The 25,493-nt window shown below is 51.1% G+C and overlaps 8 protein-coding genes across 8 annotated transcripts; 5 read left to right on the top strand and 3 right to left on the bottom strand.

Moving 5' to 3' along the window:
• Positions 1-44: 44 nt before the first annotated feature.
• C7974DRAFT_196042 (mitochondrial protein from FMP27-domain-containing protein) lies at positions 45-9,789 on the top strand. Its single transcript, XM_046136692.1, has 3 exons — positions 45-4,715; positions 4,763-5,160; positions 5,208-9,789. The coding sequence occupies exons 1-3, from the start codon at positions 425-427 to the stop codon at positions 9,510-9,512; spliced, it is 8,994 nt and encodes a 2,997-aa protein (XP_045995972.1). The 5' UTR covers positions 45-424; the 3' UTR covers positions 9,513-9,789.
• Positions 9,790-9,794: 5 nt separating this feature from the next.
• C7974DRAFT_455098 (uncharacterized protein) lies at positions 9,795-10,423 on the bottom strand (the record flags this gene model as incomplete). The annotated part of the gene is made up of 3 exons (XM_046145949.1): positions 9,795-10,130; positions 10,180-10,281; positions 10,333-10,423. The coding sequence occupies 3 exons, from the start codon at positions 10,421-10,423 to the stop codon at positions 9,865-9,867; spliced, it is 459 nt and encodes a 152-aa protein (XP_045995971.1). The 3' UTR covers positions 9,795-9,864.
• A 2,607-nt stretch (positions 10,424-13,030) lies between these two features.
• On the bottom strand, positions 13,031-15,188 carry C7974DRAFT_336880 (general substrate transporter). The gene is made up of 4 exons (XM_046139201.1): positions 14,811-15,188; positions 14,207-14,763; positions 13,648-14,156; positions 13,031-13,587 (listed from the first exon to the last, which is right to left on the bottom strand). Exons 1-4 carry the CDS (start codon positions 14,947-14,949, stop codon positions 13,227-13,229), a joined length of 1,566 nt encoding a protein of 521 aa, XP_045995970.1. The 5' UTR covers positions 14,950-15,188; the 3' UTR covers positions 13,031-13,226.
• A 160-nt stretch (positions 15,189-15,348) lies between these two features.
• C7974DRAFT_336876 (beta-glucosidase precursor) lies at positions 15,349-18,427 on the top strand. Its single transcript, XM_046139200.1, has 3 exons — positions 15,349-15,626; positions 15,676-16,282; positions 16,334-18,427. The coding sequence occupies exons 1-3, from the start codon at positions 15,509-15,511 to the stop codon at positions 18,144-18,146; spliced, it is 2,538 nt and encodes an 845-aa protein (XP_045995969.1). The 5' UTR covers positions 15,349-15,508; the 3' UTR covers positions 18,147-18,427.
• C7974DRAFT_195973 (chaperonin 10-like protein) lies at positions 18,289-19,666 on the top strand. Its single transcript, XM_046136691.1, has one exon. The coding sequence runs from the start codon at positions 18,595-18,597 to the stop codon at positions 19,651-19,653; it is 1,059 nt and encodes a 352-aa protein (XP_045995968.1). The 5' UTR covers positions 18,289-18,594; the 3' UTR covers positions 19,654-19,666.
• A 727-nt stretch (positions 19,667-20,393) lies between these two features.
• On the top strand, positions 20,394-21,767 carry C7974DRAFT_413716 (uncharacterized protein; the record flags this gene model as incomplete). Its single annotated transcript, XM_046143751.1, has 1 exon — positions 20,394-21,767. The coding sequence occupies one exon, from the start codon at positions 20,394-20,396 to the stop codon at positions 21,765-21,767; it is 1,374 nt and encodes a 457-aa protein (XP_045995967.1).
• A 179-nt stretch (positions 21,768-21,946) lies between these two features.
• On the bottom strand, positions 21,947-22,481 carry C7974DRAFT_413715 (ATP/GTP-binding protein; the record flags this gene model as incomplete). Its single annotated transcript, XM_046143750.1, has 2 exons — positions 21,947-22,413; positions 22,463-22,481. 2 exons carry the CDS (start codon positions 22,479-22,481, stop codon positions 21,947-21,949), a joined length of 486 nt encoding a protein of 161 aa, XP_045995966.1.
• A 645-nt stretch (positions 22,482-23,126) lies between these two features.
• C7974DRAFT_195943 (Alpha/Beta hydrolase protein) lies at positions 23,127-25,235 on the top strand. Its single transcript, XM_046136690.1, has 4 exons — positions 23,127-23,406; positions 23,455-24,042; positions 24,098-24,475; positions 24,524-25,235. The coding sequence occupies exons 1-4, from the start codon at positions 23,272-23,274 to the stop codon at positions 25,226-25,228; spliced, it is 1,806 nt and encodes a 601-aa protein (XP_045995965.1). The 5' UTR covers positions 23,127-23,271; the 3' UTR covers positions 25,229-25,235.
• Positions 25,236-25,493: the final 258 nt, after the last annotated feature.

Here is a 25,493-nt window from a genome sequence, read left to right as displayed (position 1 = left end):
GCCCAATGCATGCGGCCCTCCGTGAGGGAACCGTCCAAGCAGCCCCGCGAACTGCTGAGAACACAGCAGCAGCTCGCGCACACTGCCAGCCTGAAAAGCCTGCAGCGTCGCCACACGCACACGACGCGCGCATCCGAGCGATCCGCGTTGCAGCACGCTCGAAGGCTCGAAGCTCCACCCGCCGCTAATACCTATCTCCGGGCTCTAATAATCGGCCTCCCCGTTGAGCCACGCTGCGACTCTCCCTCGTCCCACAGACTCGATGCGCGCGCGGTCCTAGCTCTCCTCGACCCCCTCGACTATGTGCTGCAGGCCGTCTCTCGCATCCCCCCAGCACCTCGCGTGCGCCCGCGCAACCTACACACGATAGCCCGCACCCCCCAGAACCCCAGCGCAGTCAATGGCCGCGGGCTAAGCTGCACCCATGGCCTTGCCCTCGCTCCAGTTCCTGGCCGGGCTCCTGCTCCTGCTGTACCTGCTGAGCTTCGTGCTCTTCGCCTTCATCCGCGTCGTCACTGGCGTCTCCATCCAGCGCCTGGGCTACTCGGGCCTGCGCCGCATCGCATTCCACCCCAAGGATGGCCTGCGCATCGAGATCCGCGGTCTTGGCTTCTCCCTCCACCGCCCCACCTTCGCCCAGCCGACGTGGGTCAGCATTGTCCTGACCGAGCTCAAGGTCACCGTCGACCTGAAGGCGCTGGGCGAGAAGCCGCAGCGGAAGCCGCGCTGGGCCAGCTGGCCCCCCGGCTCTGCGCAGCCGCCCAAGAGCGCGACAAATGCGCCCGACGCGCCGGCCGAAGACGACGACACAGACGTCAGCGAGGAGCACAGGCGCAGTCTGACATGGAAGCGTCTGACCGACGTCAAGGAGAAGATCAAACGCCTGCACAGCAAAATCAACTACATCTGCTTGGTGGACCTGCTGGCCTACTCCACGAGCATCGTCGTGCGCGATGTTGGGTCGGTGCAGGTCGGCAACATGTCGCTTGCCGTCGATACGAGGCGCAAGACCGTCGACCGCAGCCGCCTGTTCAACCACCGCAAGCTCAAATCGAACCAGGAGCAACGCCCCGCCGAGTGGTACCTCACCTTGCGCAGCGTCTTGTTCACACCAGAGGGCGGCGAGTCGACCGAGGTCCTCGATCACTGCACCTTGAATATACACGGCTTTCTCAAGAAGGAGCTGGAGGGTCTGCGGGACGCATCGATTGCTCTCAAGCTGGGACGTCTCAGCATCCCCTACGACGATGTCAAGTTGTGCGTAGAACGTGCGAAGAAATGCAGGCCGGTGCCCACAACAAAAGAGAGGGAACACAACACTAGACATCCCGAAGTTACGCTCACCGATGTGGTGGAGGAGCTCGACCATCCTGGGAGCCGAGAAGAGAGCATCGTGCAGACTGTATCCGACTCTAGAGAGTTCGCCAGCTCGATTCTGCGCGGTATCCACGAGTTCCAATTCGCCATCAGCTTCGTTGGGCTCACCAAGCAGATCAGAGCCTGTCGCAAGGACGAGCCCGAGGTCTACCTTAACGTGGCCATGAAGGAGGTCGGCATGGACTTGCTACGACTGGACCCGCGGAGTCCTGCACATCTCATGTACTTCTCGCCAAACGATATAGCACATCAAGCTCTACTCGCTGCCATTTCCATTTCGGTTGGCATCGACGACGGCTCTGGCCACCCAGAACGCCTTCTTTACGTTCCCATGGCTACGACCACACTGAACACGACCCTTCCTTCCAAGACCATTCAATTCTCGAGTGATAAGAACAGCGCCGAGCGCAACACAAATATTCTCTTTGCTAATCTTGTCGTTACATCCCCATCGCTCGATTTGGATCCTAAGCATCTACCATTACTACTATCTATCTTCAATAGCTACGAATCGCGCAAGAAACCAAAGAAACCCGGCAACAGTAAACGCTACCTGATCCGGAGATTACTGCCGAAAGCAAACATCAAGATATCCATCCATGAGCCTGTCATAAGAGTAACGTTGCCGCCAATGGATCCTGAACGACAAGGGACCGATGAGTTTGACCTATTGATTTCTGCGTCTTCATCCTTGTCGCTGGACGTAGAGTCGTCGCACGCTGCCGATGGCGAGCTTCATTATGCTCTGCTCTCGACCTTCCGTATGAATGCACAGCAATTGTACTACCAAACTGCGTCAATTGAGAAGCATAGTCTGCTCCTTACAGATTATCTCGAGTTCAAAATGCAGCTTAGTGCTTCGCCACACGTCACGGTCGAACTACGTGGAATGGCTCAGACATTCTCGTTCTATCTAGTTCGACCTGAGATCAGCGAGGGCTTGCGACAGATTGTGACACATCTACAGAAGGATAATCGCAGAAGACGCGGCGTACCCCAAAAGAAGGGATTCAATTTTCTCCGCAAATTGCCGCAATGGTTAGCGTACATTCATCTTCAAGGTTCAGACTTCAACATTGAAGTTGCAGGCGTTGACGAAGGTGTATCCAAACATAGCCGCGGACTCGCAATACATCTCGAGTCGTGGACGGCTGAGTACAAGCACAGTCGAGACGAGGAAAATGAAATGAAGCCAGTGCGCCGCCGCGCTCCCAGCAGAACAATCAACCGAGACGAACACCTGATCCGCCCTCCCGCATCACCCTCGTCAAAATCACCTCAAAAGTCTCTAGGTGACGCAACTGATGGAAGACGACTAGCACTCCACTTCACAGGTCTGGAAGCATTCGTCATCGAGACTGAGGATCAATGGGAGCAGGATCCTTCACTGTCATTGCCTCGAATGGAAATTGCGTTCAGCACACTCTCTGATAAGCAGGGACCCATGTTTCATGTTCATTCCTTCTCCCAACGCCTATACCTGCGATATTCACTCTATCGTCACTTTGCAATGGGCATGGCTATGCAAGTCTTGAGGCGTTCGTTTGTAGTTCCACAAGACCCTGTACTGTTTGACGAGCCTATGTCTCCAATGTCGCCAGTCCTATCTCCTATGCATCTCGCGGTCCCATCGATAGACGGAGATTTGTTTGATCCTACACGGACTGGCTTGGCCCCAGAGATCGTCACCATCGACTTCAAGGCACAATTTGTTCAGATCAAGGCCGACATGCCCTCAGATCCTCCGCTCATGTTACAAATATACGGCATAGATGCGGGCCGACATAGGTGGCAAGCGCCGTTCCTGCGATCACGCCTCATTAGACTTTACGCCGAGAACCCCAACATCAAGCGGGTGTGGAGCCGAATTGTGAGCGTCAAATCGCTGCGGTTGGACTATAGGCAAACGAAACGAAGATATGGACATACAGTTACTGATGACAAGTCAATCGACATTGCCACAGACGCTATCCGTATCGCGATCCCGCATCAGTTGGTCGTACACAAAATCTTTGATAACGTCACCAACATCACGAAGGTTGCCAAACAGATGCAGCACCGTTTCAACACAGGCACGAATGAGTACGTTTTGGACAAGGAGCCCGAGGGCCCGAAGCATGTTCCCAAGATCTCCTTGCGCAGTAGGGCCGTGCTTTTCGAACTTGAGGATAGCTCCTTCGAGTGGAAGCTTGGCACCATTTACCGCATTGGTCTGATGGAACAAAAACAACGACTAGCACGCGAGCAAGCCTTTGAACTAAAGGTCAAGAAGTTGCAACAGGAGGATGAGCTCCGCAATGGTGGTGGCTCGCGGCACCGTGCCAGATCTGCACACAATGGCTTCCACGGTCATCGCGCACGCAACAAGTCGAAAACCAGAGATACAAAACATGGTAGGTTCCATCGCCGAACCAAGAGTGCGGACTCGTCTGAGCGAGGCTCACTTGACGAGGATCGACCGATGCGCTACAACAAAGACGGCTTCAGTGGCCTGAGTGGGTCCAGTCAGACATCTGTCGAGGTCGCTCTTGAGAAGCTCAAGATACTGAACGCACAGACGTGGAAGAAGCGAATTGACCACGCACTTGCGACTCAAACACATTCGATGCACGATATTCGGTCCATGTTTTGGGGCTTGGATGAGTTGCCTGACGACATTGAGCAGACAGAGGTCATTCTCACCATTCCCCAGCGCCCGGCACTGATGGCTTTAGCTATCAGTGATCTTGACATCCTTATCGACAAGCCATCTTTTCCCATGTCAGAGTATCCCAAGTTCCTGCAGCGTGTAGGCAAGGGTATGCCGACCGATATGCAATATTCGTTGCTCATTCCAATGCACGTGCAGATCAATGCAGGGGAAGCCAAGCTTCATCTTCGAGATTATCCTCTACCACTTGTACACATTCCTTCAATAGGTAATATCGGGTCATCTCGACTGCCGAGTTTGTCACTGAAGACAGACTTCGTGATCGCAGAAGAGTTCAGAGACGTGGAGTCATCGCGAGTTAGCAGAGTCGTGGTGGTGCCTAAAGAGGAGACCTTGTCAGGAGAACCCTCAGGAGGTTTCGCTGTTGATGTACGCCGGACGGTCGCTCCTGTCAAGACCTATTCGGATATGAACGTCGACATCAACTCAGCGTACCCTACACGCATCACGTGGGGCACGTCCTATCAGCCAGCTATCCAAGATATGATGCAGATTATTGAGAACTTCACTAAGCCGGCTGTCGATCCGTCAGAGCGTGTGGGCTTCTGGGATAAGATCAGGTTGACCTTTCACTCGCGTATCAACATCTCCTGGAAGGGTGACGGCGATGTTCATCTTATTCTCAAAGGTATGTACCATCGTTGAAAAATTGACGCAAAAGCTGACAATATCTAGGTTCTCGCGATCCATACATGGTCACAGGTCACGGTGCCGGATTTGTCATGTGTTGGCAGAACGATGTCAGGCTAACCCTTGCAGAGGACGAGGATCCTCGCAACTTCATGGTCGTCAAGAGCGGCAGCTATGTCCTTGCCATTCCTGATCTGAGTCATTATGCAAGACACGAATCAGACGCAGAGTCCAGCCGTCCCGAGACCTCGTCCAGTTCCTCAAGTCGCAAACAACTTGCTGTCTTCAAAAAGACTGTCATGAAGCTCAATGGCAATGTGAGGTGGGGTGTTGGGTTGGTGTTTGAACGGAATTTGGACAGTGGAGGCCGATCATTCGATTTCATTCCTCATTATAACGTAGCGTTGAAGAACCCGAAGTATGCGAAGCCGTCAAATGGAAAGGTGGGTACAGACGTGTTTTTAGTATTACCCCAGCTGACAGCAACCAGGAGTATGATGCTTTCCGTGGCTTCCGCAGCCACCACATTCACATGTCGATTGCCATCGCTGCACCGTACGATCGAGAGTGGTCCGTGGCGAACCAAGAGGCTTCTAAGACGTACAACAGCGTTCACCTTACACCCAGATTTTTCACCCATTTCTACAATTGGTGGTCAATGTTCTCAGGCGCCATGTCACTACCTGTGCGCCAAGGCCACCTGTGGCCTGGTGTGGAAAAGTCAAGCAAGAAATTCGGCCGACATCTTGCGACGATTAAGTACAACTTGCTGCTCTCGCCGTTGTATATGAGCCACATATACAAGCACAAGGACGCTGAAGATTACAACTCGGGCGTCGTGTCTGCTACCGGATTAAAAGCGCGTGTGGACAGCTTCATGCTTGATTTCCATCAGCGCCGCGAAGAATTCCGTACCGTCGTGCAGGCACCACAAGGCAAGGAAGACAGTAAGCAAAACCAGACTACTGGTATGCGAATCAACCAAGTACAGCTGGACCTGATCAAGACGGATGTGCGAGCGGTGTCAGCAAGCATAGCGGGCACTGACTCAGACGATGTCGAGAACGGCGCAACCGAGGAGACCCCAAGCTTTGACCAGCATCATCTCAGCGCAGATCTCTCAAAGTTCACAATACCCGACAACGACTGGGGGTGGGTTGACATGGACGACTTCATCGAGCTAGGTTGGATCTTGCCTTCAGACCGTCATCCTGAGACACAGATTCTCCCATTGGCTTTCGCACCTCACTTTACGTACTTCCGTCAAACAGATCATGCCGACAATATCTCGGGCGATGTTCACAGAACAAGCGCGTTTGGTAGCGAGCCCACACATCACTGCGTCATGTCAGCACGCAATGACCCCCGCAGAATCCAATGTGGCCTCATCGAACAGCGTATTGAACGCATCAAAAAGCAGATCGAGCACAATCACAGTGCGATCGGCGAACAAGAAGTCAAGGTCGTCCGAGAGCTGGACGAGAACCAAAAGGAAGCTGAGCGGCGTCTGAACATGTTTAAGAGCCACGCCATTTTCTTACAGCGGAAGCTTGAATTTCTGACATCTATGCATGAAAGCCTACTCGAACGGCTGGCCGCCAACGAGGCCAACGCCGTACCAGAAGGCGAGCCTGATACCGATGACGAATTCTATGATGCGAATGGAGAGGACCCAACGCACGACCCAGACAACAAGGGAGCGGACACAAAGCCCAATATCGATTACATCAGCGACTTCAACAACCGATTCATAATCCACAACGTGCATCTCAAGTGGGGCAATTCGCTGCGCAACATCATCTTACGCTATATCCATCAAGTTAGCCAGCGCCGGGGATTTGTGTACTACATGTCTCGAAGAGCAGTCAAATTTATCTTGGACGTCGTGGACGAACAGAACAAGTCGCGTGGACCCTCAACGTCCTTCGAGTACGAAAGCCCTGACATGGACCCAACAACTCCCAAGGAACAAAACGACCAAGGTCTGAGCATTGATGAGACGATCCAACAACTGCTTGCAGACGGCAAGAAGTTTGTTGCTGCTGACGAGACTGAGGACGATGACAAAAACAAAGAAACGCAGGACAAGCAGGACTCCGCAGAGAAAGATGTCAACACTGACTACGTTCCGCAGAATGCGTACATCGTTCGTCTCATTGCCCCACAGATCCAGCTTCAGAGCGAGCGGAATACTAAGGCTGCTGTGCTGGTGACGGCAAAGGGCATGCAATTGAAGGTTCTGCAGATTATGGACAAGGACCGCGTGATGGACGAAGTGTCTGGCCTGGTGCAGCGCAGGTTTACCGCTGCTATGGACAGTCTTCAAATTTTCGTCACTAATGCTAAGATCTTTAGTGGCATGGATGACATTCACATGTACTCAGGAAGCACATACGGAACACCAGCGGGCTCAGCCTGGCCGCCGTGGGTGCCGTTTGAAGTCATGTTCGAATTTCACACCAATCCCTACGGCTTCCAGAGAGTAGTACAGAGGACGTCAGCCAGTATGCGATACGACAAGTACAACACCCTACGTCTAAAGTACAACGATGACGTCTCTGGAGACGCTGCATCATCGAAGAGCGCGCAGAACATGGAAAGCCGCATCGATCATCTCTGGGTCGACTTTCCACACGTTCGTGCTTTGTGCGACTCACGGCAATACTACGCCGTGTATGTCATCGTGCTTGATTTGCTACTATACCGCGAACCACTTGAGAAGACACGCAACGAACGCCTCGAGAAAATCATGCTCGCATCCGATTTCAGCGATCTCACGGGAGCACCCAACCTGGTCATTGGGCTGCAGGAGCGCATTCGGCAGCTGGAGGAGATCAAGACCGTCTTCCAGGTCAATGAGAAGTACCTTGACAAACAAGGCTGGGAGGACCGTGTTGAAGTCGAGAAAGACCTGACTGTCTACGAAGATGAGCTGTTCTTCGTCATGAAAGCTATCACTACCGCTCAACGTAAACAAGACGATCGCGCACAGGCCAAGCAGTCAACTGGCTTGCTCCGATGGTATATCTCAGCGTCAGAGATCGTATGGCACCTCCTGCGCGAAGGCCAAGAGTCCCTTGCCGAGTTTCAGTTGAAGAATGCGCTGTACGATCGCACCGACAACAACGACGGCTCCAACTTCAATACGTTGGAGATCGAGGACGCTCGCGGTCTGAACCTGTTACCCAACGCGCTTTACCCCGAGATGATCCTTCCCTACCTTGAAAACAACAAGCCGCTGCCAGAAAACGCCAAGTGTTTGAAAGTACAGTTTGTCATGCTTGAGGCCATCGCTGGTATCCCAGTCATGGAGCACTTCGAAGTCATACTGTATCCGCTCAAAGTACAACTGGAGTGGGAGATTGGCAAAAAGCTGTTTGAATATGTCTTCCCGGCCATCAAAGATAAGGACGGAGAAGCCGGGAGTTTCTCGCCATTCATGATCAAGCACACACTTCCTCAGGACGGAGAAGATGACGAGCTTAACGGCAGCATGCTTTCGGGTGTCAGCAATAGTCTGAGCAGCTCCATGTTGCAGGATGAAGCGGCCGCAGCGCTCCAGTCGCGATTGACACCAACGCTCAACCTCCCTGACCCGAAGACTAAGGCCGCGATCAAGGTAAAGAGCAGCCCACAAAAGAGACCTGGCTTGAACAGCTTCCGGTCCTTGTTCCGCGACGACCATGGATCTCGCAGTGGCAGTGAGCTGCGTCGGACGCTGCATCCCAGCTCAGCGGCGACACCTACAAGTTCTTCACTCAATGTCACGGGCAGGCCTGGCTCAGTGCGTTCCAATATGTCGTCCATGACAGCAAATGAGTCGGAACGTACTGCGAAGAAGTTTACGCTCTATCGCACTGGTACTGGGATGACCATGGCCGACAAGCGAGGAGACAAGAAAAAAGAGCGTCACGACGATCTCACACAGATGATGAATCGTGCAAGTAACTACATGACGTTGGCATACGTGCGTATCCCTTCCATGACTCTCTGTCTATCGTATAAGGGTAAAGGATCGCGCAACTTTGAAGATGTGCACGATTTGGTGTTCAAGATGCCGACACTGGAGTATCGTAATAAAACCTGGTCGAACCTCGACCTAGCCCTCCAGCTTAAGAAAGACGTCATCCGCGCACTCATATCGCACGCTGGCGCCATTGTGGGCAACAAGTTCTCGCACCACCGACCCAGCAAGACTCAGCAATTACGCTTGCGCCAGATAGCAAACTCAAGCGCCATGCTCAACGCCTCCCCCGACCCTTCCTCTGATGGAGCCTCGGGGCGTGACCATTCCCCCGGCGGCTCGTCCACCGACGGCGTTCGACGATCCTTTACATCTGGCCGCCAGGGCAGTTTCGTATCCACGGTATCCGAAGAATCGTCTCTACGGCCTGGCACGTCCGCCGATGGCCGCAGTACCCACGGTTCGATCCTTGGCGGTATACGACATCACCAGAATGATCATGGACTAGGTATTGAGGATGGCCGCGCCTTCGCTGACGAACTCTCCCGCGTTGATAATACGGAGCCCGGGCACGCGAACATTATCCACAGTCTGAGCAAGCATATCACTAGTGTAACACCATTCGCAAATCATAGCCGCCGCGACAGAGCGAATAGCACGGGACATAACTCCAGTTTCCCTTTCAGCAGGAATGGCAGTGTCGCAGAGATGGAGCATGACAGGCCTGTCACAAGTCATGGGGATGAGGGTGAGCAGCTGAATAAGAAACAGAAAGCGCTTGCGGGAGCCATGAAGTTGCTGGGCAGGACGAAGGCGGATCGATTGGAGTAAGAGCTTTTATTGGCGGGATATGGATATGGAAAAGTGGTGGGTTTTTGAAGATTTGGAGGAGTGTATCCACTGTATGCATTTTCAAGAGCGCGGCATTTTGGGCGTTCTTGCATTTGTCCAGACACCTCGCGGAAGTCTGTTTGCTTTGTACATAATCATTCATTCGCTTGGTAGGCGTTGCCGTGTATCCCGAGCGAGGGACTGTCGGGCGTTCCAAGCGTTTCAGGTTAGATGTATAGACAGCCCGCTAGGGTATATCATCCGGGCATGATCACTCTTCGACCTCAGGATGTCCCATGATTGAGCAGCTTACCAACCCATCGCATCGCTAACCTGCTCCGCGTATCCGCTGCTACTCTTTAGGCACATCTAGCTCCACGTGCTTGTTAGCCTTTCGCAGCACCAGTTTTGCCAGCCCTGCGTGCAGCGAGTTCACCACCTGTTCCCTTGACAAGGTACCCGTATCCGTTTCGACTAGTACCACATCTTTCACCTTCATATCTGTCGTGATGACGGAGGCAGTCCAGCTGTAGTGCACGCATGCGTCAATATACTGTTTTGACTCGACGACTTGGACGGCCAACTTGCCATGCTGGCTGAAAAGCAGCTCTGCCAAAGCTGCGCGAGTGGTCAGTCAGACAAGAATATTTGAGAGTGGTGCGCAGACCTTGGGTTTTGCTGAGGGTACCAGCGTATTCGAGGGAGCGGCTGATATCGGAGAAAACCTCGTGGCTGAGTAGCAGTACTGCGGCGGCAGTGGAAATGGCAGCTGGAACGTACTGTTAGAGAAAAGCTAGCGTTTAGGTGATGAGCTGCATACCTAGGAGAGGACTGAACGCGCGAAACAGCGTAATGGCGGCAAGCGTGAGGATGGCCGTGCAAAAGCCGTACCAGAAACTTGGTTGAGCCATGCTTAGTTTTCGGTGGAGAAGAGAAAGAGAGAAAGAATTGGAACTGAACAAAATAGTCACTCATCCACTTTCACCTCAAGAGTCCAGATACGGTTAGACTGGCGCTAGCTAAGCGACCCACCCGTGGTTCACTGCCTAGGAACATCCATTATTTTGCCGCGCTCAGCTTCTCCAATGTTCCTCGCAAATTTCGCAACATTGTGTATAATTACACACGGCGATCATATTGTATGTCTTGTCTTATAGCAAGATGTTTGTCGTTATCTTGGAGCAGTCACGCATACCGCGCATGAAATCCAAATGGCTGCCCACCAAAAAGCAGATTTCAATTGAAGTTCTAAATCAAATGTCCCGGTATATCATCTGAGACTTGAAAAATCTTTTGAGTATTGCCCTTCTATCTACAATAGATTGGTTGTATAACCACAAACACATCAACTTAAGGATAGCTTTGTAAGTGGATTTATATTTCAACCTTGATGAGAGAATATATCAGGTCTTCCATCCTGTCACACGAAATTCGTTCTATCTCAGATTATTGTGAAACGAAGTGCAGCTTATATACAGATAGACCTAGGCCGGCCCGTCATATAATCCTAACATGAGAACTTGTTGCTCAGATCATTGTTTGCTGAGAAAAATTTATTCATTTGGGTGTCTGTCAATCACCCTTTCTAGTACGATACCGTCGTTTACAGGTGAGCGTAACTATCTAGGTGTCTCTTTAGACGTTTTGTCGCCCAATATCAATCCAACTCTGAATATTGGCCGTGTTCACCGACTCACTGGCGTCCAGGCGCGCCATAATGTCCGTGAACTCCTTGACGTACTCATGCGCTCGTTTTGCTGCCAGATCGGGGGCAACGAAAGGGCATGCGAGCAGACCAACTGCGACATCACGCACCTTGTAGACGAGGTGAAGTCCATTCGGCTCGATATCCTTTTGTGGAATGTTGTGCAGTACCTGGAGTAGCTGGGTGCAGATAATCTCTCGATCATGCCAGTGCTCCTCGGGAGACGTGAGGAAGCCCAGTTGATCGAGAAGCAAGCTTTGAAGCCACAGATGAGTGACGTGTATGTTGGCGCGTAAAGTAGCGATTTGCGATGACATGATATGACCGGAGTCGGGACTTGAAGATGGTAAGGCCCATTGCTGAAAAGAAACGGGGATGTCGTTCAGAGCTTGCTTCAGCTGCTTGAGCCGGCTTTTTAGGTGCATGATTTGTGCGTCAGGCGAGCGAGAGCGACAGCACAGACACTCGGATTTGTTCTCGGCATACGGGTCTTGTAGAGCTTGCCAAAAGATGCGGGAATGAATGACGAATCCAGAAACCAACTTCAACTGCGGAACAGTCGAGGTACTGATGCAGTGCTTCGAGATCTGCTCATCTTCAACTTCAAAGGGCATCAATGCCTCTAGATTGATAGCTTCCATTGCAGCGTGGTCCAGAAAAGAGAGCTTCTCTTTCCGAAAATTTTGAACTTCTGAATGGATGTAGCCATAGAACAACAGCCAAAACGCCTTCTTACGAAGTTGTGTCTCAATACAGTCAAGACCACGATATCTCTCGATTCGATGGAGGTCAAGCAGTCGTCCTAGCTGCATGTTCTCCACCTCAATCATGCGAGCACGATTCTGTTTGCCCACCTGAAAAAACGCAATGAGCATGAGATATGAAGCTGCCCATTTTTCGAAGCCAACTTTCTCAAAGTAATCTGGGCCGCGCAGACTGTTAAGAAGGTCGTAACATCGGTTCACTACATCGGCGCGTGACTGTGCGCATAGTGAACAAGAGGCAAAGTTGCGGTAGTAGTCAAATCTGCTGGGCAGGAGACTGATTACCACTGCGCACAATGCTACTAGTAAACCAAGAAAGTCGTCATCGTAGACATCTCGACCTTCTTCAAGATTGATAAGGAAGGAAGGCCGGTGAACCACCGGTATCAAGGGGTAGATTGAGGCCAAATAGTCGTCCAGGATGACCCGTAGAAGTTTTCGAGGGCAAATAGCATCGGTGGGATATGGCCTTGAGGGTTCATGGCTCACTGTAGTAAGCCCAGTGGGTGACACATTTGAAGTGTGCACAGTGGTGTCATCTGGACTGAGTGGAACGTCGTCTCTTCGCTTCCTGCAAGATTTACTGTAAGCGTTCATTTTCTTAACTTCGCAAGGCGTATTCGCTGAATGCCCGCCTTTTCATCAACTGTACAGTCTCTAGACGTGTGTCCCAAACTCTGTTTGCTTTGAGCTATGCTTGTTCGATTGGCACACAGTGAATATATAGAATGAAAGTTCGACAAAAACTCGTCCCAACTCACCTTTTGGGCCCCCTCTTCTCCGTCACCAGATCAAATGTGCATCGCAACTGTAGACGTCGGCATCGTGCACATGCCACATCAGATGTGAAGTTATCGAGGTCGCAACGAGTCTTTCGTAGCCGGCACGCATCACAGGCTCTTGACAGTTGTACTGTTTGAGTACAGTTGGAATTGAGGGGTGGAGAAGACATGACGTGGGGTGCCAGTCGTCCGTTACGCCCTCATTTGATGCGTCTGCCAAGACACGCTAGACGTATCACCTCGGTTCCTTCATTGGGTACCTAGGAATGAAAGTCGATAGAGTGTTGTACTACATCAGGTCGAGTGAATGAAGGGGATGCTTATTGATCACATACAGGAACACTTCAACATTACAAAGTTATTTGCTCAAATCTATCTTTCAGAATAACAATTCGGCCACAAGATGCTCAAAGCATATACGAGGGTTCCTTGGAAATTCTATCTCCACTATACTACACGTAAATCATACCTTCTCTTCGTGCGCAGCAGTGGGTTGCTTTCCGCTCTCGGACACAATACTGGTTGCCCTGACTGCGGCCTCTTTCGTATCAGGCACAGCATCATCACCGTCGAAGAGCACTGCCATGTGCTCCAAAGTGTAGCCCCGAGTCTCCGGATAGTAGAAATATACTGTAAAGCACATGATAATAAGCACAACGATGAAAACAAAGTAGTACTTCCAGCCAATTGCCTCCAGAGCGATAGGGTTGACGAAGGTGTTGAAGAAGATGACTGAGATAGCAGAGAGCCATGTGGCGGTCAAGCCATGGGACCGAAGTCTGTATGGCCAGATCTCACAGGGATAGGCAGTCAGCATCGGTGTCCTGTGATGCATGTGTTAGCAATAAGCTCTTGATTGCAGGCGACTTGAGGTACAAGCTTACAAGGCAATGTCGTAACCAGCAAAGAATATGAAGAGAAATGGAATCACGGCAATGCCAGTGGGGCCGTTGCCTGACTCTGCAAAAGCACCGCTGAGAGCCGTGACAAGGATATACGCCACAAGCATTATACCAGCTGAAGCAAGGAAGAGAGGACGACGCCCGATTTTGTCGACACTGACGGCAGCACCGACGGCGAAGAAGAGATTCCAGACCTGCAGCAGGCCAGAGATCAATGTTTGATCTGTAACACTTGTGATACCCACAGTTCTAAGCACTAGAACGAGATAATATGAGACGACACCATTTCCCGACCACTGTGAGAATGCACCAAGGGACACCGATATGAGAAGACGACGTCGGTTGCCTGGTGTACTGAACAACTCCATGTAGCTCGCACCTTTGAGTGTCGATTCGAGTTGGATTGCGGAGATGATTTCGTTCATTTCGTATTCGACTAATGCGGAATGGGCGTCGCCGCCAGCATGCGTTTTGATCAACATGTTACGAGCCTGTGGATCCGATCAGTGAGAAAGGTCTGGAATTGTAGATTTGAACGTACCTGCTCAATGCGGTCTACAGAAACCAACCAGCGGGGACTTTCAGGTGCCATTAATAGCCCTGGGAGTGCGACCAAGGGAAGCAACAGCTGCAGAACAGATGGGATTCGCCATGCCCAGTCGGTGACATAGTTACGTGTACCAAACGTGACGAATGCTGCGATGGTGCCACCGACGTAGTAGCCGCACATAAACAGAGCACTCAGTACACCTCTGTACGATGGATGTGAGATCTCGTTGATGAGCAGTGGGACCGCATTTGCGAACCATGCCGAAGAGCAGCCGACCAGAAAGCGAGAAAGAATAAAGGCAACATTGTTGTCACTTAAGACAATAAGAGACCCAGTGACTAGAAAAACGTAACCGATGTAGACTCCAGGCTTACGTCCGAACCTGTTTGCCACCAAGGCTGTCAATGGATAGTTGGCACCCATCCCAAGCCAATATAGAGCGTTGAGAAAGCCTAGCCAGGAGCCAGTTGGCTTATCCATGAACGAATCCCATTGAGGAAGGGCTTGTAGGCCGTTCATAAGGCTGCCATCGTAACCATTCGCCGAAGCTTCAAACGTCAGAGAATCACAGTAAAGACCGCAGTCGTATACTTACAAAACAGCACAAGAGACAGGATGGAAAAGTGCAACTTGACAAGATGAGGCTTCGTGTACCATGATTTGTTGTCGGGCAAAACAGCCGAGAGCTCGTCGTTGACAGCATTGATGCGCGATCCTGGCTTGGAGATGCCCATGGTAATGAAGGAAGAATTGAAAATTCGTCGGCCAGAACAAAGCTGCTTTGTGATATGAAAGGGGGGTCATCCAGGTCTATATTTATACAAAAACAAGAAGTGCTAAGTCAGTCCATGGCACGCGCATCCGAAAATCATCATGCCAGAAAGTTGTCCGATAGTAGGTAGCCCAGCCACGCGCGTGGGAGCCCCAGGAAAACCGAGTTGCGGGAATTCGGACAGAGCGGAGGACTTTGCGGAGTAGCGCGGCGGGGAATTACACTTAGCGGGCATCAATGAGTGGACTTGCACGGCGAAATAGAAGACGGTGAGTGGAGACATAATGCCGTTCCTGTTGGCGTCCGAGGTTTCGCCGCACTTAGCACTCCTGATTCTCAATGTTATCCCCACAATATCAATCGTGCATCAACCGATTCAACGATTTCAGCGCGCTGGTCCATATGCACGGACATGAGTTTGTGTGCATGTCAGATGCATATCCTGACGTTGAGTTGCTTTTAAACGATGGTTGTCAGACTGCCACTTCCAATACATTCATTCCCCATTCGAGACTCATATCATGACGTCTTTTGTTGAACAGCCCCTAGAACACGGAAAACCAGCAGTATTTGCTCCCTGGAGTGTCGAGGATGTGCTCAGTCAAATGACAATTGATGAAAAGGTCTCACTTTTGTCGGGTAAGTTCTTTCGTGCCGCTTTGTGTTTGTTTCTGTTAACGTGTGACAGGCAAAGATTTTTGGCACACACGCGACATACCTAGGCTGTCTGTCCCTTCTATACGTCTATCAGATGGACCCAATGGTATCCGAGGTACCAAGTTCTTCGGCAGTGTACCTTCTGCATGCCTTCCATGCGGTACCGCTATAGGAGCTACCTTCGATCCGAGTCTAGTCATTGAGATTGGCCACTTGCTAGGTGATGAAGCTCGAGCAAAAGGTGCACACGTCGTTCTTGGACCAACTGTGAACATCCAGCGTGGACCGTTAGGCGGCAGAGGATTCGAGTCTTATTCCGAAGATCCCTTCCTGTCCGGAGTTCTGGCTGGAAGCTATATCAATGGTCTTAAAGACAGAAACATTGGTGCCGCCATCAAGCATCTTGTCTGCAATGACCAGGAGCATGAAAGGATGGCAGTCAGTGCTATCGTGACGCAACGTGCGCTGAGAGAGATATATCTCTTGCCCTTCATGATCGCATTGAGGCTTGCAAAGCCTGCGGCAATCATGACTGCTTACAACAAAGTCAACGGTCTCCACATTGCAGAAGATCGAAGCATCTTAGAAGACATCGTGAGGAAAGAGTGGAAGTGGGATGGCCTTTTCGTCAGTGATTGGTGAGCAAACCTCTAACGATAATACCTAGGCAACTCTGACGCTTCTTTTAGGTTTGGAACATACAGCACAAGCGAAGCAATCAACGCAGGCCTCGATCTTGAGATGCCAGGCCCATCTCGATGGCGAGGTTCAGCATTGGTCCATGCGATCTCCGCAAACAAAGTTTCTCCCTCTGAGCTAGACAACCGAGTTCGTGCAGTCCTCAAACTTGTCAAAGATTCGTCGAAGGCGGACATACCTGAAGATGCACCGGAGGGACAACTCAACCGCCCAGAAGATCGGCGTCTTCTCCGCAGAGTCGCTGCCGAATCAGTCGTGCTACTCAAGAACCAAAACGTCCTCCCATTCAGCCGCGAGCGCAAGATCGCCGTTATTGGGCCTAACGCGAAGCTTGCAACATATTGCGGTGGAGGAAGTGCATCGCTCAATGCATACTCTACAACTACACCGTTGGAAGGTATTGAGGCGCTCGCTAGAGGTGAAGTAAGTTTCTCCCAAGGAGCGTATGGATTTCAAATGCTGCCCCAATTGGGGAAAGAACTCACATTCAATGGGAAACCTGGCTTCCAATTGCGTTTCTTCAATGACCCACCAACCCACACAGGAAGAACTCCCCTCGAGGAACGAATGCTGGACGATTCTAATATCTTCTTCTTGGACTACGATCATCCAGATCTCAAGGAGGTATGGTACGCTGAGGCAGAGGGCTACTACTCGCCGTCTGAGTCTGGTACCTATGACTTCGGTCTCTGCGTGCAGGGTACTGGAAGATTATACATTGACGGCGATCTCTTGATAAACAATGTCGAGAATCAGAGGCCCGGGCCTAGTTTCCTGGGATCAGGTACTCTTGAAGAGACTGATGCTAGGGAACTTGTTGCCGGTACGTCTTACCGTATCACCGTACAATGGGGTTGTGCCAAAACCAGTACAAGGAAAACCCCTGGCACTGTTGACTTCGGCCACGGCGGACTACGATTTGGTGGTTGTCTACGACTGGATCCGAAAAATGCGATTGCTGCTGCAGTTCAACTAGCTAGCGAGGTTGACCAGGTTGTTATATGTGTCGGCCTTGGACCTGAGTGGGAGTCTGAGGGTGACGACCGCAAATCAATGGATCTACCACCGCACACTGACGAGCTTGTCGAACAAGTTCTTGAGGCAAACCCCAACACTGCTGTTGTCGTTCAATCCGGCACACCTGTCACGATGCCGTGGGCTGACAAGTCGAAAGCCATCCTGCACGCCTGGTATGGTGGTAATGAAGGAGGTAATGGGATTGCTGATGTGCTCTTTGGTCTAGTAAATCCCTCGGCGAAACTTCCGCTCACATTTCCTCGACGGTTGAAAGACAATCCTACGTATCTTAACTACCGCTCGGAAGGAGGCCGCGTATTGTACGGCGAGGATGTTTACGTGGGATACCGCTATCATGAGCAGACTGAGATTGCGCCTCTTTTCCCTTTCGGCCATGGTCTTTCGTACACAACCTTCTCGCTGTCGGATCTCAGGCTCGATATGAAAAGCAGCAACACTCAGCTTACAGTGCGATGCACCGTTACCAACACAGGCTCAAGAGCAGGGGCAGAGGTCGTTCAGGTTTATATCGAGCCCGTATCGCCGCCGATACGCCGACCAGTGAAAGAGCTCAAGGGCTTTGCCAAACAATTCGTCGAAGCTGGCGAGAGCGTCGAGGTTGAGGTCTCAATTGACACCATTCGGGACACGAGTTTCTGGGAGGAGAAAAGCGGGAGATGGTGTAGTCAAGCTGGGACGTACAATATATTGGTGGGTACAAGTAGCGCAGGGGCTCATCTTTCGGGTTCGATTGTTGCCCCGAACACAACGTTCTGGCTGTCTTAGCGCGCTCTCGTAGACTGACCGTGCGAAGCGGAGTGCAGAGATAATGTTGCTATTTTCTCTTAGTAACACAAGCGACATCGGAGAAGCAAAACCTACTAAGATTTTGCAAGGTCACATACAACCCGCTGCATGAGGTTCAGGAAGGTGGTAGATAAGCCAAAATAAGGTGCGGAGCTGTGGATCCTCTCATTGGCAGGACCTTCGGCCTCCTCCGTCGAGGGGCAGCGGGGTAGCTTGGGGGATAAGCACTCCCAATGCAATGCAATTCTTCCACATCTTTCCCTTCACTTCTCTTTTTTGTTGGTAGTGTTCGTCGCTTCCGTCCTTTCCCTGGAATACAGCCAAAGCAACTCTTGGTCTCCCTCCTCTTCAGCGCCCACGTCACGACGACTCAAATCCTCAGGTGGGGCCGAATCCGCGTTCACGAACATACTCTGGTCTCTGCAACATGTCGACTGACTCGATACCCTCGACGCAAATTGCTGCGTGGATTGACGAGCCGGGCCCAGACTGCGTCCTCCAAATCCGTGACGACGTACAAGTCAAACAACCCGGCGAAAACGAAGTTCTTGTGAAGATCGAATGTTCCGGCATCTGCCACTCGGACTGTCACGCACTGCAAGTCAAAGGCAAATATGAACAAGTTCCCGGACACGAGGGCGTTGGAAGAGTTGTGAAATTGGGAACGGGTGCTTCCGAGGATCTACTTGGCAAACGAGTTGGAGTCAAGTGGCTGTGGAGCGCATGCAGGGAGTGCGGCAGTTGCAAAGTGGGCAAGATCAATCATTGCGCGAAGCAAGTAAACTCCGGCCGTCAGGTCTGGGGCACACTACAGCAGTACACTGTTGCACACGCGGACTTTGTCACGCCTATCCCAGACGGTGTCAAAAGCGAGGTTGCTGCACCGCTGCTGTGCGCTGGTTTGAGTCTGGCGGGCGCAATCTCGAAGCTCACGCCTGATGTTGTGCCAGGTGACTATGTTGCAATTGTTGGTGCTGGAGGCGGACTGGGCCACATTGGTGTACAAATCGCGAGCCTGAAGGGGTACAAGGTCATTGGCATTGACAGTGGTGCGGACAAGGAGAAGTTGTGTAAAGAGATGGGCGCAGTAGGCTTCGTTGACTATGCGAAACAGGACGTCGTACAAGCTGTCAAGGACTTGACAGATGGCGAAGGCGCGCATGGTGTAATCTGTGTTGCTGGGAGTGAAAGGGCGTACCAGCAGGCCCCCGCGCTTGTGAGAAACAGTGGTGTCTTTATCTGCGTTGGTCTGCCTCCGGACACGTACATGTTTCCCATGTCACCGATCCATATTGCGAACAGGGGTCTGACTATCAGGGGATCATCGACTGGGACTCCGGAGCAGATGAAAGAACTATTACAGCTGGCACTGGAGGGCAAGATCACACCCAAGATCGAGGTGTATGATTTTGAAGACTCACCGAGGATCATACAAGAGTTGATGCGCTACGAAGTGACTGGACGGAAGGTAGTACGTGTACCATGATTTAAGTCACACGAAAAAGAGAAGATATCAGAGAACCCACATACCATGATACCATGCAAAGTGCCTATGATGGTGTTCATCCTCATCATCTTGACGGAGGAGGGACGCGCCATGCCAGATCACAGCAACTAGATCTCGCCTGAGGTTCTTTAACCATTGTCGCAAGGATTTCATACTCTCTCTATACACGCAAGCCATCGTCCCTCTACATCAGACACGTCCAATCTAGGCACACTCGGGACCGCTCTTCATACGCGCAACAGTACAGATTTCTCTTATGTTTAGGCTGTCCTAGGCTTAATCACACTGTCTGATTCAGATTGTGATAAGAGAATCAGTACAATGCAAAGGTGGGCTTGTCGCGACCCGCACAAGTCAATCCCCTTCCCCTTGAAACGCCAACTTTTCTACTCGTGGATCAGGCAAAAGATATGACGTCATTGGTGCTGCTGATACCGTTGCGCTATGCATTGCCAGATCAATCATGATCTCCCAAACACAATGACATGTGTATTTGCAAGCTTCCCTATGTGTCCACATTTTTTCAAAACGAAGCTTAAATTCCTCTATCGATGACCATGCAATAGCTTTTGTCCTCGGGTATCTCGTGCCTAGCTCGTGTTAGGTTTAATGCTGTCATAGCGGTGTCTAAATCTGCTCAAGGGATTGGAGGCCTGGATTTTCCATCACTCACCTGAGCAGCAATAATCAAACTTCAACTCACCAGATGGTTTTGCAACATGCTCGCAACCATAGCCGCAAGGGACCAGAGACTGAATAGTCGACCTACAGTTGCTGTACAAAACCCCAACACTGGCCACAATAGAAGCCGAACAGTCTATGTCGACCTACGAAGCCCACATGAGTTCTTCACTACCGGCGACGAGGTGTGCGGTCATGTCCGTGTGCACCCGACGGAGAGGCCCAATGGTATCACAATTGCTTTCAGCGGGCAGTGCAAGATGACGATTGTTACGGGTGGATCTCAAAAGACTACATCAAAGATCCACAGGAGTACTTTGGAGCTTTTTTCAGCCTCACGGTCGTTATTTGACTCCCAAACTTCAGGAGAAAGCTACGAAATTATCAACAAGGGCCTTGGGGCAGACGGCAACGTGGAATTGCCCTTCAAGTTCACGTTCCCGGACGTAGTCAAGATGAAGCCTAGTGACACGTATAAACCAAGGTACGGATTCGAGCATGAAGCAGGCCACCAACTTCCTCCTTCTTGCTTGTATGATGAGAACAAGGTGGAATACCTTCTCGAGGTTCATATTTACAAGACGGCGAATCGGTCGCTGTGCGAGATCATCCAATTAGCGCTGCCTTTCCGACCGACTGCGTCTTCGAGACCTTCCCCGACAACCATCAACCTCCCGAATAATTCTGAGATCTGTATGAGAGGGCACCATTTGAACCCCAAGAATGAACAGAATCCGGGGGTTTTGACAAAACTCAAATGGTCGACGTTATCGAAATACCAGCACGCCATTCCAGAGGCAAGGTGGAGAATCGCCGCAAAGTGCCCTTTTAGACTAGTCGCGGGAAAGGTAGTTCCAATATCTTTCTCAGTCTCTCATCTTGGCCACACGCCTGACATTCCCGAGACACCTATTGTATATGCTCGACAAGTTCGTGTCAAGCTCACATCAATCCTAACCGTCCGCATTCCATATCAAGGAATAACTGGTACCCGTGACACTATTCGGGAACATGAGAAAGTTATCACAGATAAAGTTTTCGTTGTTGGCGAACAGGTTCTCCGCGATGGACTTAGGATGGATGAGATCGGCAAATTGAAATTGCCGCCAACCATCCTTCCAAGCTTTAAGACTTACGGACTGCGATTGTCGTACCGTATCAAGATTGTGGTTCAAGGTAATTGCGCCCTTGAGAGCTTCAGTGTTACTACGTTACGTGATCTCTGCGAGATTGTCTGTGACGTACAGCGACAAGAACGAAACGCGCCTATGACTGTCACCGCCGGTGCAAGCTCAAGCACACCCTTGCAGCATCAACAAGTAATCGACGGTCAGCTTCCAGCTTATGATCCAGCTCCAAGGTACACGAGAGAAGTCAGCTCAGTATGTGCACAAATGCCCAGTGGGCCATAAGCGAGGTGCTTCGGAGATGTCTTCAGACTTGTTGGTAGCAGAGGAATATTGAGGGGTCTGAAGTCTTTTTCGTCGCTCAAGGATTCCACAGAAAACATACACGATCATGAGAGAATCGGAAAGAGACCTGGGCATTTCTATCGGCTTTACGACTGCAGACGTCTGTCCGCTAAGTCCCATCAAACTACATCAACCACAATCTCGTTCTCGCCAGTTGGATTCTCGAAGCCCTCCCAATACATATCAAAAGTCTCCCTGCTGATATCCAGTGCATTGTCAGCCGCTTTTTCGACTCTAGATCTCCTACAGATCCTCTCCCACAAGACCTCTTTGTCAACAGCTCGCAAGAACACAAGTACTACTCTGGCGCCTCGCTCCTCTGCGATTCTGCGCCACTCGTCTCTGTCTTCTTTGGCATAGCATGATCGCTCAAATGCTATATCTTTCCCTTCGGCCAGCAGTGTGCGAAACGTTTCAAGGTAGATGGCATCAGCTTCTTCGTTGTATTGTTCATACACAGTAGCAGATGCTGGATAGTCGATGCCGTAAATACCGTGCGTTTGGAAGATGATATTGTCGATTGATATTCTAGTGTAATGTGGATGGAGTTCGAGGATAGCCTTCACGAGCGTGGTCTTACCAGCGCCTAGCACTATTAGTCTGCGTAGATGCTTGCATACTGTTGGAAGGACTACCTGCAAGACCACACGTCATGAGTACTATTGGACGTGGATCTGAGGAGGTCCGCTGCAGATGCGGCAAAAGTATTGCTGGCACCTCATGTCCGGTCACTGCCATTATTCTGCTGATCTCTTGGTGCCTCTCGATCAGGTTCCAGTTTCCGTGCCGATAAACGATGTGAGAGGTTGACTTCTTTCTCAGCGTCCTAAGCAAATGTTCAGCTGCCGCAGCAGATTGTCGGTCGGTGTTCGCGCTTGGCGGTGACCGGGCGGCCGGTCATGCTTGAAATTGCGTCGAAACACCATGCGCCACATCCGTGACGGTGCTGGTTGGCTGTTCAGGAACGCGGGTGCGGGGAAGCGAAACCACAGTCAGATCGATCGGCATCCTGCGCCCCATTGATGCGCCATCCTACCATGACGATCTAACATCTCTCACGTAAGCTGTGTGGCTCTACGGATGTGCTATGGGCATCAAGTAACTGGTGCGTTAGGCGGCTGCGCAGGTACGGTCGGTGTTGAGATGTTCGCTCGGTCGGTCCACGGCAGGCGTCCACCGTAACAGCTTAGCCTCCCGCTATTCTACGCCTTTAGTCGAAGCTTACACGGTACTAGGCCAGGAACAAGGCCAGTACCATGCTGCGGGTGGTCTCCATCGTGGACTGCGCGCAAGTGCCTGCCGCAGCGCTCAACTTGCACCATTCTATGACTTTGGGACTTACGGGGAAGCTTAAAACAACGGCTATTTCTCTACATACGTCTCGATACCATACGACATCTTTTCAGTGATACTTACTCCAGACGAATTTTCAGTAGCAACAACCATGCTTATGTACCACTCTCTCACGGCCCTCTGCATCTTCACGGTTACTGCGCTAGGAGCTTTACCTCCCATACCAAGAGACACCACTGTCATACAGTCGACTAAGTTCCCTGGCGTAACAATCTCATTCAAAGAGGTAAGAGGCCTCAGATTTCACTATGGGCATAGTGTTGATGACATTCAGACGAGCATCTGTGAAACCACAGAAGGCATCAAAGGCTACAGCGGCTTTGTGAATCTTCCGATCGACCCTTCGAAGAATCGCAACTATGAAAGTCATATTTACTTCTGGTTCTTCAAAGCTCGACATGACGCAGAGAATGCGCCACTCTCCATCTGGCTTCAAGGTGGCCCAGGTGTGCCTTCCACTCAGGCTGCTGTTAGTGAGAACGGCCCTTGTGTCGTTCTTGAAGATTCCAAGACTACGGAGATAGACCCATGGTCATGGAACGATAAAGTCAACATGATCTACATTGATCAGCCAGTTCAAGTAGGCTATTCCTACGACAGGCTCGTCAACGGCACTTTGGACGTGGTTACGTCTCCATTTGCGTACAGGCCCGCCAACTTCTCGCAGACTGGTGTGCCAGAGACAAATTTGACCTTTTTGACTGGCACATTTCCATCTCAAAATATGTACAGCGCTCCGAACACTACCGTCGCAGCTGCGCCTTTCATCTATGACTTCATGCAGGCCTGGATGCAAGAGTTTCCCGAGTACACGTCCAAAGACAATCGCCTTAGTATTTGGGGCGAGTCATATGCAGGCCATGTGGGTAACACCTGCTCAACTTTTTGTGTCTAAAACGATACTGATGCACGAATAGTATAATCCTAGCTATGCCGACTACTTTGAACAGCGGAACACTCTCATTACCGAAGGGAAACACAACGGATCTGCTATCGAGATTCATATCGATACTGTTGGACTCGTCAATGCTTGCATTGATATCGACACTCAGATCGAGTTCTACCCAGAGTTTGCCTACAACAATACGTACGGCCTACAGCTCATCAATGACACGCAGTACGAGTCAGCTCACGCAGCCCTACCTGAGTGCAAGAGAATGACTGCAACCTGCAGAGCATTGGCAGACGCGAAAGACCCCAGAGGCTTGGGCAACCAACCTGACGTGAACAAGGCTTGTCTTGGTGCTTTCCTGTACTGCTTCTCAAACCTACACGACGACTTTTATAAGTCGGGTGTAAGTAGGACCCATTCCTAGTACGAGCGATTACTGACGAACCTGCAGCGCAATCAGTTTGATATCGCTGTTCCTGCACTACCAGAATCATTTCCTCCAAAATGGGCTGCTGGCTACCTGAACGATGCCGAGACGCAACAGGCTCTTGGTGTTCCGTTGAACTGGACTGGCCAGTCAATTCCAGTCGCGGTTGGCTTTAATGCCACAGGCGACTTCATTCTCGGCGATGGCCTCAACAAGCTTCGCGGCCTCCTCAACAAGGGCGTCAAAGTGTCGCTTGTCTACGGTGATCGTGACTACCAGTGCAATTGGCTCGGTGGCGAAGCTATCAGCATGGCTCTGGGCTCTACCGATTTCAAGAAGGCTGGGTACGCGGACATTGAGACGAATTCATCGCATGTCGGAGGCGTGGTACGGCAGCATGGAAATCTTTCGTTTGCGCGAGTCTTCCAGGCCGGCCATGAGACGCCATACTACCAACCTGAGACGGCGTACCAGATCTTCAATCGTGTCATGTTCAACAATGACGTTGCAACAGGCCAGTCATCGTCTGCAAACTATTCTAGCTGTGGACCAAGCTCGGCATGGACTGAGTCGTTGTTGCACTCAGATGAGGAGCCAGCACAGTGTTATCTATGGGACGTCTTTGAGACGTGCACGAAAGCTGAAGAGGCAATTTTGAGAAGCGGCAATGCCATCGTTGAGAACTTCATCTTGGTGGGGGAAGTTGGTGGCAACAGCACGAGCAGGTAGATATTAGGACAGTGTAAGCTAGAATGCGATGTGCCTTGTCAAAAGACCGGTGTTAATTCTTGTGAAGCCAGCGAGTTTTACACGAATCTAACATGACGGGAATCGGGAAGCTTTGACGTGCTAGAGTGCCTCATGGATATCACACGACAGCGAGCGTAACAAAGAGGACCTACCCAGATTCAAGCCTTACGACCAATCTGTGAAATCTCAGCGAGTAATCCGGATTACATGTGCGCCTAATATTGCGTGTCTGATAGCAGCCTAC

The sequence above is a fragment of the Boeremia exigua genome, assembly GCF_020726555.1.
Source record: "Boeremia exigua strain MPI-SDFR-AT-0100 chromosome Unknown C7974scaffold_7, whole genome shotgun sequence".
Classification (NCBI taxonomy): domain Eukaryota; kingdom Fungi; phylum Ascomycota; class Dothideomycetes; order Pleosporales; family Didymellaceae; genus Boeremia; species Boeremia exigua.
The sequence above is the reverse complement of the archived record's forward strand: the minus strand, read 5'-3'. Positions and strand labels throughout refer to the sequence as shown.